The sequence below is a fragment of the Prionailurus viverrinus genome, chromosome A1 (genome assembly GCF_022837055.1).
Source record: "Prionailurus viverrinus isolate Anna chromosome A1, UM_Priviv_1.0, whole genome shotgun sequence".
NCBI classification, from domain to species: Eukaryota; Metazoa; Chordata; class Mammalia; order Carnivora; family Felidae; genus Prionailurus; species Prionailurus viverrinus.
This window is the reverse complement of record NC_062561.1, coordinates 204,049,170-204,063,196: the sequence shown is the minus strand read 5'-3', so window position 1 is coordinate 204,063,196 and position 14,027 is coordinate 204,049,170. Positions and strand designations below refer to the sequence as shown.

The following is a 14,027-nucleotide window of genomic DNA, read 5'->3' as shown; positions in this document are numbered from 1 at the left end:
CAATCATTTTAATTAACACATTGTGCAGAAGAATGCACGACAGCAGCTGTTAATATGCATTTTTAAGACTAGAGGGTGTGGTGACTTATCTAGATATAAGAGCAACATATGTTCAGCTAAGCATATGGATTATAATATAAATTATGATTGTAATGCAGAGAAACAGAGGGACATGTGCAATGGCTGCCTGTTTTCATTTAATCGCTAACATTTTTCTAACATACATTAGAGGAGGCGTTATATTATTTTACTGTGGAAATATGATAGAACATGATCGATGATAATACTTTAAATCAGCTTAATGCATTCTGAAACATGTAACTGTTTTTTCTGTGAATGTAAATTCAGATTTAAAAACGTTATTCAACAAATAAATTGAAAACAAATAACTATATAGCGAGCATCTTAGAGCAACCTTAAAATATCAAAACAGACTGTGTTTTCGTGTTTTATCCATTTTGTTTCATTATGTTTTTGACAGAATAATGGTTTAGTTACTGTGAACACTATTAATTCAATTTACAAACTAGCTGTTTGGAGATGGTAGTGATGAAACAAATTACCTTCTCTTGATATTGGCGCCTTGAAGAATCCAAAGACTGGATTAAAGCTGTGGCATGGCCGACAAACATGGCATAGCAGGTGGCCCCAACGATCATGCTCAGCATGGTAATCCAGAGGTCAGACATGCTGACTGGGGCCTGGGCTCCATACCCAATGCACAGCATGTGACTCATAGCTTTGAAGAGTGCATACGAATACTGCTTTCCCCACGAATCATTCTGGAAGAGAAGGGAAAGAGAAAACAGGCTGAGTCATTAGAATGGCAGAATAAAAAGTGAGTATGACCCGTACACAAAAACATTATAGAGTAACGAGTATGGGGAAACATCCTGGTAATGGAACATTTAATTGCTACTCAAATGACCTGCGGTTTCCAAAACTTGCCTACCACTAGGAAACAGAAATAATCTACTGATAATATATGAATTCCAGTCAGTTTTAGGTTTGTTGTCTTTAAAACTAAAATTCCTTTTGGGACAATGGTGTGACTGTCATATAAAAATGCCGAGACTGAATGCTGATAGACTGACTCCAAAGTTTCAAGGAAATGTGGTCATTTTCTTGCAACGTATTTGCAAGATGAGAAATGTTGCAGGTAAGTATGAAGTTGATGGGTCTATGTATAGGAATTTTTATCAAAACTACGATGTTTAGATTTAAAATCCAAATGGATATATTTGCATAGTCCTTAATTCTATACTTCTTAAATGAAACATACACAAACATTTTGGCAATGCAGGTCTGATAAATGGAAAGACTTCCTTGAAGTCCTCTTTCAGGGTAATGTAGATTGGGATTCAAATGTCAGGATTGATGATGGATGAATCTTGTTGGCTTTTTATAAAATAAAATAAGCAAAATAATATCTTGGCAAACCCTCTGGAAAAAAAAGAGCTGACTTCTGAGATTAGTTACTGGATGCAATTTCTGAAAGCTTTCAAAAATTTACTCCAAACTCTATTCTACAAAAATAAGCTATTCAATATATCTTATCTACCCTTTGATAAAATTTAAAGGACTATTTGGATCAATTTGTATCAAGTTCCTGGCCCAAGACTTACAAAATTTATGAGGTCCAGTGCAAAATGAAAATTTGGGATCCATTAGTTCAAAATGTAAGAAAAAAGTGCTGTTAAAGATAATAATAGATACTAAATTTTCCTTTAAAATATTTTATTACTTATGATAGTAATAGTGATAGATGAATAACAACATAAATTTATGTATTTCAAAAAATAATATTTTTGTGTCATAGTTATATATAATATGATGAATAGAAATACTGTATTATTGTGATATATTGATCATATAATTTTTCTGGTTTAATTTTCTGCAAATCCATTTCTTAGGTCATCAACATTTTTACAATTAGCAATTTCATTTTCAACTATAAAATTGTAAGTGACATCACTTGTTTTGGCTAAGGTAAGATCACAAATAATTTCTGATAGTTTCTGAGAAATTTTAAGAAAGATCTTTCTGTTGATGCACCTATTACTGGAACTACTTAGAATATTCTATAGATTATGATAACATTGGCATAAATTTCTGATTTAACATCAATTTTAGTACATCTGGAGCTGATGATTCTAATGGAACATTTTTCAATGAAGATTTAACTCTATACAAACTAGTTTCATGTATGAATGTGATTTTTAATTAAACTTTCTACTTTAAGATAAGTATAGATTAACATGCAAATTTTAAGAAATAATAGAGAACCCATGCACCTTTCATCCAAAATAGTAACATCCTGCAAAGTATGTACAATGTTACAACCAGGATATTGACATGGGTACCATCCATTGATCTCACTCATATTTCACTGATTTAAGGTGCTTGTTAGTGTGTGTACTTAAGTTTTATACAATTTCAACACATGTATAAGTTTGCCATGTATAAGTTTGCGTATTCCTCACCACAGTCAAGATACAGAACAATTCCATCACAGCAAAGATCCTTTACACTGTTTATATGTTGAATTTAATGTAAATGTATGCACTGACATTTTAATATTACCTCTGACATTTCCTATAACTCGCTGAGGTTGTGCAAGAAACCAAAAGTAGTTTCATAATTCGTATATAATCCAAAATACCTGTTTATGTATTTTATTCCTTTATTTTCAATTATAAGGTAAAATTATACAAAAAATTCCTTTTTTTGCTATTCATCGATCGGTTCATTTAGAGTTTCATATCAAAATAGTGTTATTTTCCATCAAATATGATGATCTTTAAATTTAATCTGTATTTCTAGGCTGGTGGATATTTGCTTTGCAATGTTGCAGGAGTTTTCAAAACTGGACATTGTAAACTGTGAAAAATTCTAATAACTCCCTGATGTGCTTTATTGCAATATCCATGTATACACCTTAACTTTGTAATAATTTGCTGACAAAGTTTACCATCTGAGTTATGCAAGCATTATTTTGGGATTTAGGCAGATTTAATGTTCGTGTAGATACTGCAGGGATGGGATCCTGGGACTGATAGGCAGCTGTCCTCTCACCAAGATTCCTGTCCCTGCCGGCAGTGGGGGAGCCGCTCCTACCTCTTCCACTTGCTGCTTTTGCTGCTGTTGCTTTGGGGGTTGCTGTTGCCACTGGTAATCTGGCCCAGTTCTGGCTTGGCCACACTGGGGACACAGCATCCCAGACTGTGGAGGCAGGCAGATGTGCACCTTGCTGTCAGGCCAATTGCTTGGCTTCTGTGTTGCCCGCTTTGCCTGCGGGTCTGAACCTGTGTATGCAGAGTGGCCCCCTGAAGCTCCAATGCTCATGGTCATGTTCATGCTCCACTCTCCCAGTGAACTTCATTTACAGAACATAAATTCACAGATAAAGTTATTGAGAATATCAAGATAGCAGCAGCGGAGCTTTATAACAAGCACAAGGTCCTTCTGGAAGTGGGTCCCTAGGCAACTAAAAGGTCATGCCCACATACACACAAAGATATCCCTGCCTTTGTCGAATTAACTCTTAAATTATTGGAAAATTTTAAGTTATTTAAAAATATATTGAATATACGTAGATAATTTTTTGTTCATGTTTTAATGGAGTTATCCAATTAGGAAAAATAGGACATGATAAAGCTGAAACACCCAACCTCATAAACTTTGGAACTGCATATGGCTGCTGACAAAAATAACCAGCCCTGTTTGGTTAAAGAGTTAAGTTTCTTAAAGTGAAATTCATTGTTACTTATAAAATAAGGTCATGTTGCCCCACCCATCCATCCATCCATCCGTCCATACATCCATCCATGTGTACACACACACACACACACACACACACAGGTGTAAAAATGAGATTCAATTTTAAGAAATGAAAATTATTTGCATTTTATACTATGCATACAGTATAATGGACCCACGCACAAGTTTTCATTTTGAGAAATAAAATTCATTCCTTACACTTTTTTTCTCACATGAAAATACATAGCTATACTTAACAAATAAACCTAAGGTTGCCCAAATTCTAGATGTTCCAGGAACTAGAAATGGAGTATTCAATGAACAAAGAAATGTGTTCTATAAAAATCTTGAATATACATGTTATTTAAAGTGACATTAAACTTCCTGAAATTCAACTCAGTAATACACTGATATACTAAAAATGAATTTATTGCAAAGGCTTTAATTCCTAAGATCTATTCAAAGAACGAACAGAAAAGAAAAAATAAGCTTTGTTTGTATCTCACTGGCTTTAAATCTCTTCTGGGCTCCCTTGGGACTCCAATTCCCTTGTTGTGGTGACTTCCATCTGGTACATGATGATCTTCTCATTTGCCTGGCATCTACTCCTAGATTAGGGCTGGGGCTATGTCTCATTGATCATGTTAAACTCTAAATTGCATGATTCGGTGGACACACTAAATATTTTTTGTTGAAAACACTGTTGAAAAAAAGGGTGAATAAATAAATTTTGACTGTGCTGTTAAATCTAATGCAAGATTCCCTTCCTTACACAGGGGCATAGTGATGTTGTTAAGGCATCTTGATGGACATAGATACAATGGGAATAATTCAAAAGCCAATGGGGTGTCCAGGGGAGACTGCATTTTAATTATGTTTGTATTGTTTATTTCTTTGTTTTTGAGGGGAAACGGTAAGTGGAGCTGGAGAAGAGCATTTCAATTTCCCAGAGGAATGCAGTTAGATAATAGCCAAAGTAAGAATGTGTATTTAGGTTCATTTTCATTTATCTCCTTAGGCACATATCCAACACACACACACACACACACACACACACACACACACACAGATTCTGGCTTTTTTTTTCCCTACAAAAATGGATCATATCATATATACTTCCCTGCATTTAGCTTTTATCACAGGAAAATTCCTCCAAATAATCTAGTGTTCATGTAACTATGTCAATTACCCATTGTTGATTTTGTTATAGTTAATTCTCCTATTTTTCTATTGTTTTCTAGTTTTTGCCACTATAAACTATTCTGTAATAAACAACTTTGTACATATAACCTTTATCTCTATCAAATAGATTCTCAGGAGTGTGTTTGTTGGGTCAAAGAGTAAAGTTTTCAATTGATTTTGAAATATATTGCCAGAATGTTTCAAAAGGCTGTAACTTTTCCAAAAACAAGTAAAATCACACTTCATCACCTTTTCTAGTGAGAAATAATGGCCCACAGTTATTTTTATTTCCATTTCTCAGACTAAGAATTTGAGAATGTTTTCATATACTTATTAACCAACTGGACTTCTCATTTCTGATGAAATTCTTGTTTTTTTCTTATGAATTTGTAATACATAGTTGAAGACTGGATATCAATTCTTTAACTATTTGCTTTAAATGTCTATTCCTAATTTACTGTTTTCCTATTTATTTTTAATGATATAATTTGCCATACAAACATTTTGATTACTTTATGTAGGAAAATAAATCTACAATTTCCTTGTGAGCTGCTGAACTTTCTGTATTGGTTAAAAAGATTTCCCTGAACCTATGATTATTCATATATAAGTGTTTTTGAGATATGTTATTTTTATATAACAGTGGTTCTCAATTGAGGATGATTCTGTCACCCAGGGAACATTGCTGAATTTTTTTGTTTTTATAACTGGAGGAAGTCCTGTTAACATCTAATAGGTACAGGGTAGTGAAGCTACTAAGTGCCCCCCACTACCCCACCATTTCACAGAGAAGCTCCCTCACAGCAAACAATTATGTGGCTCAGGGGCACCTGATTGGCTCAGTCCATTAAGTGACAGACTCTTGACTTCGGCTGAGGTCATGATCTCACAGTTCATGAGTTCATGCCCCAAGTCAGGCTCTACAGTGACAGCGCAGAGGCTGCTTAAAATTCTCTCTTTTTCCCTCTACCTCTCCCCCACCCTCTATCTCAAAAATAAACAAAAGAATATTAAAAAGAAGGAATTATATGGCCCAAACTACAGCCGTGGTGAGGTAATAGATAGATTTAACAATGACTAGAGAAAAGCTATGTTCAAAAGCTATTGGAAGCCTAAGGGAGGTGAAAAGAAAAGTGAAATAGCATAAAAGCATAAAGTATAAAACAAGAACAGCCATAAATAATTTTGAGGAGATAAGGTCTATAGAATTTAGCATATAAGATTTTTATGAAATGGTAAAAGAAAAAGGAAAGTAGAATAATTTAGGAGGTTATGGAAAATTCAGAAAAATTCAAGCAATTTAGGCTTTTCTTTACAGAGGAGACTGATCAGGTGTAGGGATCTTTTCTGTTATTCTACAAGACCAGAATCATTCTCTTTACACATTGAATTTTGTCTATGCGCATTGTGTACATGAGGGCCAACCCAGTCCTCACAGTGGAATGTCAGTGTTTAGGCAGCAGCCATGTGATTCAGGGGCTGCTGCTGAAAGAACCCTAAATGGAAGAATGATATTTTATACCATTACCAGTATCCTCTTTATTGGCTCCTCCCCTCCCCACCAGCATCATCCACCGTTACAATCCCAGCTACAAAAAGCTCAAGCCAGAAAGGTAGGTTGACTATGGCGATAAAACACACACATGGGGTTATCCTTGAAAAACAGTGTGATGGTAACAACATGAAGGGCTCTAAACTGCTCAAAGCACCAATTATTGTACTGATCTAATCAATCTTTCATCTGATTGTTCTTATTGCCATTTGATAAATGATAATATTGAGGTAGAGAACATCGTGACTTGCCCAAGGTTACAAGTTTATAAGTGGAAGATTCATTGTTTTGAACCCAATCTGACTCTAGAGACCATACTATTAGCTACTACATGACACTGCTCTTGATTTTATAAACATTATATTCATAATTTCAGGCAAAATATTAGGCTGAAAGACTAACTGATCAGTTCAAATCTCACATGAAAACTCTTATTTAATGTAGAAAATCAACATCAGGCAAAGAGGAGACCTAAAGAAGGATAAACTTGGGGGTGCCTGGGAGGCTCAGTCAGTTGAGCGTCCGACTTCAGCTCAGGTCATAATCTCACGGTTCATGAGTTCGAGCCCTGCGTTGGACTCTGTGTTGACAGCTCAGAGCCTGGAGCCTATTTCCAATTCTGTGTCGCCCTCCCTCTCTACCCCTCCCCAACTTGTGCTCTATTTCTCTCTCTCTCAAAAATAAATAAAAATTGGGGGGCCTGGGTGGCGCAGTTGGTTAAGCGTCCGACTTCAGCCAGGTCACGATCTCACGGTCCGTGAGTTCGAGCCCCGCGTCACGCTCTGGGCGGATGGCTCGGAGCCTGGAGCCTGTTTCCGATTCTGTGTCTCCCTCTCTCTCTGCCCCTCCCCCGTTCATGCTCTGTCTCTCTCTGTCCCAAAAATAAATTAAAAATGTTGAAAAAAATAAAAAAATAAAAAAATAAATAAATAAAAATTAAAAAAAATAAGAAGGAAAAGCTAGATCTTTAAGGGCATGGTGAAGGTCCAAGAATGTTTCTTTTCTTTTCTTTTTTCTTTTATTATGTGGCTGTTCTCCTTTCATTTTTTAAAAAAAATGACTTTATTGTATTTTAGTCTACATCAATAATAATAACATGAATGGGAAGACTATGTACTCCACGTGATTTATCATATGATCCAAATATTACCAACTCCCATATGACTTGAATCCTATTGAAAAGAAATAAATATCTGTTTGCTCTGATTTAATCAGGGTTTCTCTTGTTTTCATGTAGGCAATGATTTACTAACAAACTGTTCCTTATAGATTTTTATTATTCAAAGAGTTTGCTCATTTAAGTCATCACTTCACTGAGGCATCACTGAATGTAATTATTTTTTTGAGGAAAACATATTGAGTCCAATTAACAAGAATATATATAAGTAATTTGATTATTCCATCTGGCAACTCTCGTACAGAAAAAAATATATTTTAGGTTTATAGTCTAGGTTAATCTAGTTTCTAAGCATTTGTTTGATACACTGTTTATACCGTTACTTAATTTGGATCAGGGCTATGACAAAAAAAGAAAAGAAATGTTTACTCTAGAGTTCCCTACACCTTCTGACTTAGGATGGTCAAACTCAAACTAAGACATTTAGTATTCTGCCACAGGTATAAAAGTTCTCTGGTCCATCATCTTTATATGAACCAAAATTCTATTAATTTAGAAGGACAAAACATTCCATTATTGAACATCTGAATGAATTATTTTTTATCATTTGAAATCAAATACAAGCATGAATCTAAGTAGGCCAAATTGGATATATAGAAGCAAACTTGGATATATAGAACTTGACTCAGAAATATTTACATCAACAGCTAAAGTATCAAATTTTGATCAGTTTCAATTTACTTCTTCAACCACTGAATAGACTTATCATTTACATCAATTTCAGCAATGCCAATCAGATACAAAGATACATTAAGAAGTTCTCAAGATAAGGAATACAGCTGAGCATAATCTGCCTGAAGTCATAAGAAGTGTAGCATAACAGGTCACCAATTCCAAAGTGTACCTTCAATTGAACATGAGTTTACTTAATCTGTGTATAAGAGAAGAGAGTCAGGGTAATAAATTGTTGTTCTCTATCAATTTTACGGTGCTGAAGTATGGTAACAATGGATAGACATCAGGAGCAAGATTTATACTGATTAGTGATTGAAATAGAGCTATCCTTGTTTTTAAGTACTCATTTGAGCATTTTTGTTTTTGGAAGTATGTCCCCTAGAATTGCTGGATTTGCAAATTACGAACAGAAACATTTAAGAAACATCTTTGAGGAGGTATCTTAGTTGAATTAAACATTATTCATGACGTTTTGTTATAGATCATAGTAAGTGATAAGGTCAGTAGGAAGACAAGGGGAGATCAACTCAATGAGGCCGTCCTAAATTGAATTATTCAGTAGAAACACTCTACATGCAATTCCTAAGGAGACTCAGGCAAAAGGCTGACAGCTATGTTGTGTGTAAGGTCAAAATGTAGATAATGAGAAAGAATATTTCTTAAAAAAATATATGTGATGTGGCATTTCCCCCCAGTATAGTGCTTTGAAAGCAAATATTAACTCCAATGTAGGCAAGATGAAAGAGAACCTGTCAACATTGTGCTTTGATTTCATAACTTGTCAACCTTGTTCCATAACATTAGCACTATGTTTTTAAATTAGGAAGTAATGAATTATTTCCAGGCAAATCACATGATAGAAGCTCTTGAAACCTTGAAATACATGGTTGTATTTTTTGAACTTTTTAAATATTTTTATTTCAGAAAGAGAGAGAGAGGGAGAGAGAGAGAAACAACACGTGCACATGGGAGAGTGGTCGAGGGAATAAGAGAATTCCAAGCAGGCTCTATGCTCAGCATGGTGCCTAATGTGGGGCCCAATCCCATGATCCCAGGATCATGACCTGAGCCCAAATCAAGAGTTGGACCCTCAGTTGACTGAACCCCCCAAGCGCTTCCGTATTTGTATTCTTGGTAGCATTACCTCCAAGTAATTTAAATGCCATGGTTTTTAGAAATGACACTTTAAAAAATAATATACAATTACATATATTTTTCGGTTGGAAAAATGTATTTATTTTTCTTATTTGTGACTGTTATGATCTGCTTCCAAACATTTGTACCTCTGAAATCAATTCTTTTGCATTACAGAAGGATTCAAATAGCTTTTAGCAATAAAATATAAAGTTATTGCATAACTAGATTACTGTTGCCATAAAAAGGATGATGTTTGGTTATTTTAAGTTCTAGACTTGTTCCCTGGACAATTAATCCCTCAAATTCTAAATATATGTTTTCCTGCTTCAATCACATGATAAAATACAAAATCTGCATTAAGTAGATTGATAAATTACAATTTAATGATGTTTGAGATTATGGATATTTTTTCTCGTATTTCTTTATGCACTGGTGCATTATTTTAAAATAAAAATTAAACATAACAATACATTATTTTTTAAGTTGGTGTGTCTATTAGCCTAATTTTTTATACTAAGAGTTAATTAATACTTGTTATAGAAAGGCCCAAAATCAGGTATTATTTTAAGATTTTAAGTGTGATTTTTCTATAATTAGTATTTTGAGCAAATATTATCATTGCTTGCTTGTACAAGTAAATATAAGTAAATATATTTTATTTTATTTTATTTTGTTTTAATGTTTATTATTTGAGAGGGAGAGAGAGGGAGAGAGAGAAAGACAGAATATGAGCGGTGGAGGGGCAGAGAGAGAGGGACACATAGAATCCCAAGCAGGCTCCAGGCTCTGAGCTGTCAGCACAGAGCCCAATGTGGAGCTTGAACCCATGAATCCTGAGATAAAGACCTGAGCTGAAGTGGAAGGCTTAACTGAGCCAGACGTCCCTTATTTCATTTTATCTTAATTTTGCTTTTAATTTTTTTAATGTTTATTTATTTATTTTTTTGAAAGAGAGAGAAAGAGAGAGAGCATGAGTAGGGGAGAGGCAGAAAAAGAGGGAGAGAGAAAATCTGAAGCAGGCTCCAGGTTCTGAGCCATTAGCACAGAGCTCAACGCGGGGCACAAACTCACAAACCATGAGATCATGACCTGAGCCGAAGTCGGATGGTTAACTGACTGAACCACCCAGGCACCCCAGCAAGTATATTTTAAATATTTCTGCACATATATCTATCCATAAACATATTATATATATATACTTAAATATAAAGGAACAATGGAAGAGATTAGCATACACTGAGTACTTTACTCCTTATGAGGTACTATTCTACGAACTCATTGCTCCTCATAACATTCTTGAAACCTGATATTGTTCTTACAGGTAAGAGATACAAAAATTAGAAAAATTAAGAAACTTGCTCAAAGCACACACATTTATCAGTGCCAAAGCTGGAACTGAATCACTGGTCTGTTTGAACTACAGTATAAACTGTCTCCATTCCAAAGATCACAGCCACATATTTCATAACCATGTATATAAGTAAAATACATAATCCTAATGCAGAAGTTTAAAGCATTTTAAGAACATAACTGTAGCACAGAAATTCTTTAAAATATATGTTCTCATCTCAGCTAGCAAAAAGGGAACATCTACTACATCTTAGGGGAATTTAGAGGAAAAATGATCTCAGGTTTTCATCAGAGGAAACCTCTAAAGGAAAATTCCCTGGAGAGTTTGAGGTCAATAAAGATGCTTGGGTCATACAGTCATACTTCACCTTTTCCCATTGGCCAAGAACACTCAAAGGGTCCTCTTCATTTCCTCCTATTCCCAAAGCCCGAGATGAAGCAAACTATCCTGGCATTGAATAGGAAGAGTCTTCTGGAAGGAGGTCCTTGTCTGAGGCTTAATCCTCCAGAGTATAGAAGGTGCATGCCACATAGGGAGGCAGATTCAGTCTGAACCACTTACGGATGCTGTGTGCTTCCACTAACACCTGGTCAAAGTAAAATAAGTAATGGTGGCACATCTCCAAACGTATCTCTAAATGCTATTATTTAATACGCACTTTTAAATTAATTGTATGGGTTTTAGTGAAGCAACTCTGCACTAATGATTTTCAAATTAGTAGATCATCTCTTTGATGGCACTCTCAAGTTGCTTAACTCCGCTAATTAGAGGTTTTAGCATATCGGTAGTTCTAAAAACTGCTAAAATTAAAGTGACATTGAAGTGAAACAAAGAACTATAATCCTTTTTGGTAGGCTCAACCTTCTGCCTTTAATAAGGAAAGTGGCCACCTGGGACATAAAAGAAGCAGGAATTAAGAACAGTTTTTCAGCTTGAGTGTAGCCCTTGGGTGATTATTGTTAATTATTAGATGATAAAATTTATTGTATGTGCAATTTTTTGCTTCTATAAATGTTTGTTACCATAGGAAAAACAAGGCATTATATTTTTCCTCATAGAGAATTTACATATACGTCGATTTGTATGGCAGGTGGTATAACATAGAACTTGTACTTTACTGGAAGATCAAATGAGAGGCATTATATAAAAGGCTGACATAAAGTGGCTCTATACAAAAGGGCTGATACCCAATGTGGTGTTCAGGTGTTTTCCATCTACATTTCTCTACATGAGGGTCTACATTTATTAATAGTGTGTATGTGTGTGTTTTCACTTGATAACATGTTTGTATACTTTCTACTGCCAGTTACCATTCTAATCTCTTTACAAACATATACATCATCAGGGATTTTATTAAAATCTGATGTTTAGAGATAAGCATAACAAACAATAGAGAATTTTACACCATGGAGAAAACAAATGTGCAAGCTGACAAGAAACTTAGCAACTGGTTATTGACGTTGGGGTAAAAAAGAGCTTTTCCATTATTCCAAAAGTCAGGCTCTCACCTGTAACGGATTCTGAAATCCCACCTCAGCCATGGTAGAATTTGCCCTTGACATTTAACATAGCCAAGTAGTGGCACGATGGTATGATAAATAAATTTCTCTGTGTTTTCTTTTTCTACCTGGATTTGCTACTGGGTCAGGCCCCCGACCACCAGGTTTAAGAAGGATTAATGAAATAAAATAAAAGAATTGACTCACTAAACAATCTTCCCTATGGTAGACTGACATTTATCCACAGATCCATAAAAAGTTGGAATTGTATGAGATCTGGGCAACAATTTAGGCTACCTTTTTTATCAGCAAATTGAGTTTAAGAATATACCTATTTTAAAGATAAAAACAACTAACTACACACATAAATAAGTGTATTTGGACTATCCAACTTTATTTTAATCTAATATGCAAGGAACAATACATTTCAAAGTCATAGAAAATACCGTTACTTGCCCATGGTCTCATCTGTTTTGCCTAAGGACTGAAAAACAAAAAAAGCCCTTAAGTCTCTACATGCTTGTAAGTATTACTTCCATTATCTTGGCATAGTCATAATAATAATTGTAATACCACCACCAACAAAAACATTGAGTATGGTTTACACAGATCTCTTAAAATAAGAATCTAATTTGACCTGGTGATTATCACAGCAACGTTATGGCAGCCAGAAGAGCCTTTATGAGGATGGAATGCAGAGTTTCCTTAACTTGCTTGCGGCCTCATGATAAGAAGGAGTAGCTCTCCTTTGGGTCTCTGACCTGCTAACTGCAGATACAGTACATTTGAAGCTATACCTTAATAATCATTATCCTATACTCTGCTCACATATGGGTAGTTAAGAGGAAAAAAATCAGCCATGCTTTGAGTTAAACCATCTCCATTCTGAAAATGACAGTACAAGTCAAATTATTACTACAATCTGAGTAAAATGATGAGGGCATCCATTAGGATCTGTATTGCCCAACACTCCCATAGAGTTAGCTATTTCAGGCAAATATGTGCTTATTAGGTCAGTGGCTGATTAAATTGTATAGAAAACTATTTCCCTCAGCAAAGACCATCTCAATCACAAGTTTAAAAGACACTGGCTAAAATTATTGTGTTACTTTAGAAAACCACTTTTTTTTTTCTTAGTTTCTTTTTGAGAGAGAGAGAGATAGGCAGAGAGAGAGGGGGACAGAGGATCTGAAGCAGGCTCCACGCTGACAGCAGACCGCCCCATGCAGGGCTTGAACTCACAAATGGTGAGATCGTGACCCAAGCTGAAGGCAGACACTTAACCAACTGAGCCACCCAGGTGCCCCCATACTTTCTTTTTTTTTTTTTAAAGCCAAACAGATTTATTCTCTCATTGTTCCGTAGCCTAAAAATTTGATATCAAAGTCAGCAGGACCTTCTTTGGTTCTTCCAACTTGTGGTGGAGGCTATAGTTACTGGCACTCCTGGGCTCGCCGCTACATCACTCTAATCTCTGCCTCTGTTGTCACACAATGTTTTCCTCTTCTTATGAGGACAGCAGTCATGTTGGATTAAGGCCCACTCCAATGATTTCATCTGAACTTGATTACATCTGCAAAGATCCTATTTACAAATAAGGTCACACTGCCAGATACTTGGGCATTATAACTTCAACATATCTGTTCGGGGGGCACAATTCAACCCGTAAAAATAGCCTTGCTTCAAGTAAGAAGA

At 35.3% G+C, this 14,027-nt stretch overlaps 1 protein-coding gene across 1 annotated transcript in view; it reads right to left on the bottom strand.

Annotated features, from left to right (window-relative positions):
* The window catches only part of HCN1 (hyperpolarization activated cyclic nucleotide gated potassium channel 1), a 399,603-nt gene that overhangs the window by 113,046 nt on the left and 272,530 nt on the right, over positions 1 to 14,027 (bottom strand). The window contains exon 4 of the mRNA XM_047866836.1: positions 564 to 782. Within this exon, the coding sequence (XP_047722792.1) occupies positions 564 to 782 (219 nt within the window). The remainder of the gene's footprint in view (positions 1 to 563; positions 783 to 14,027) is intronic.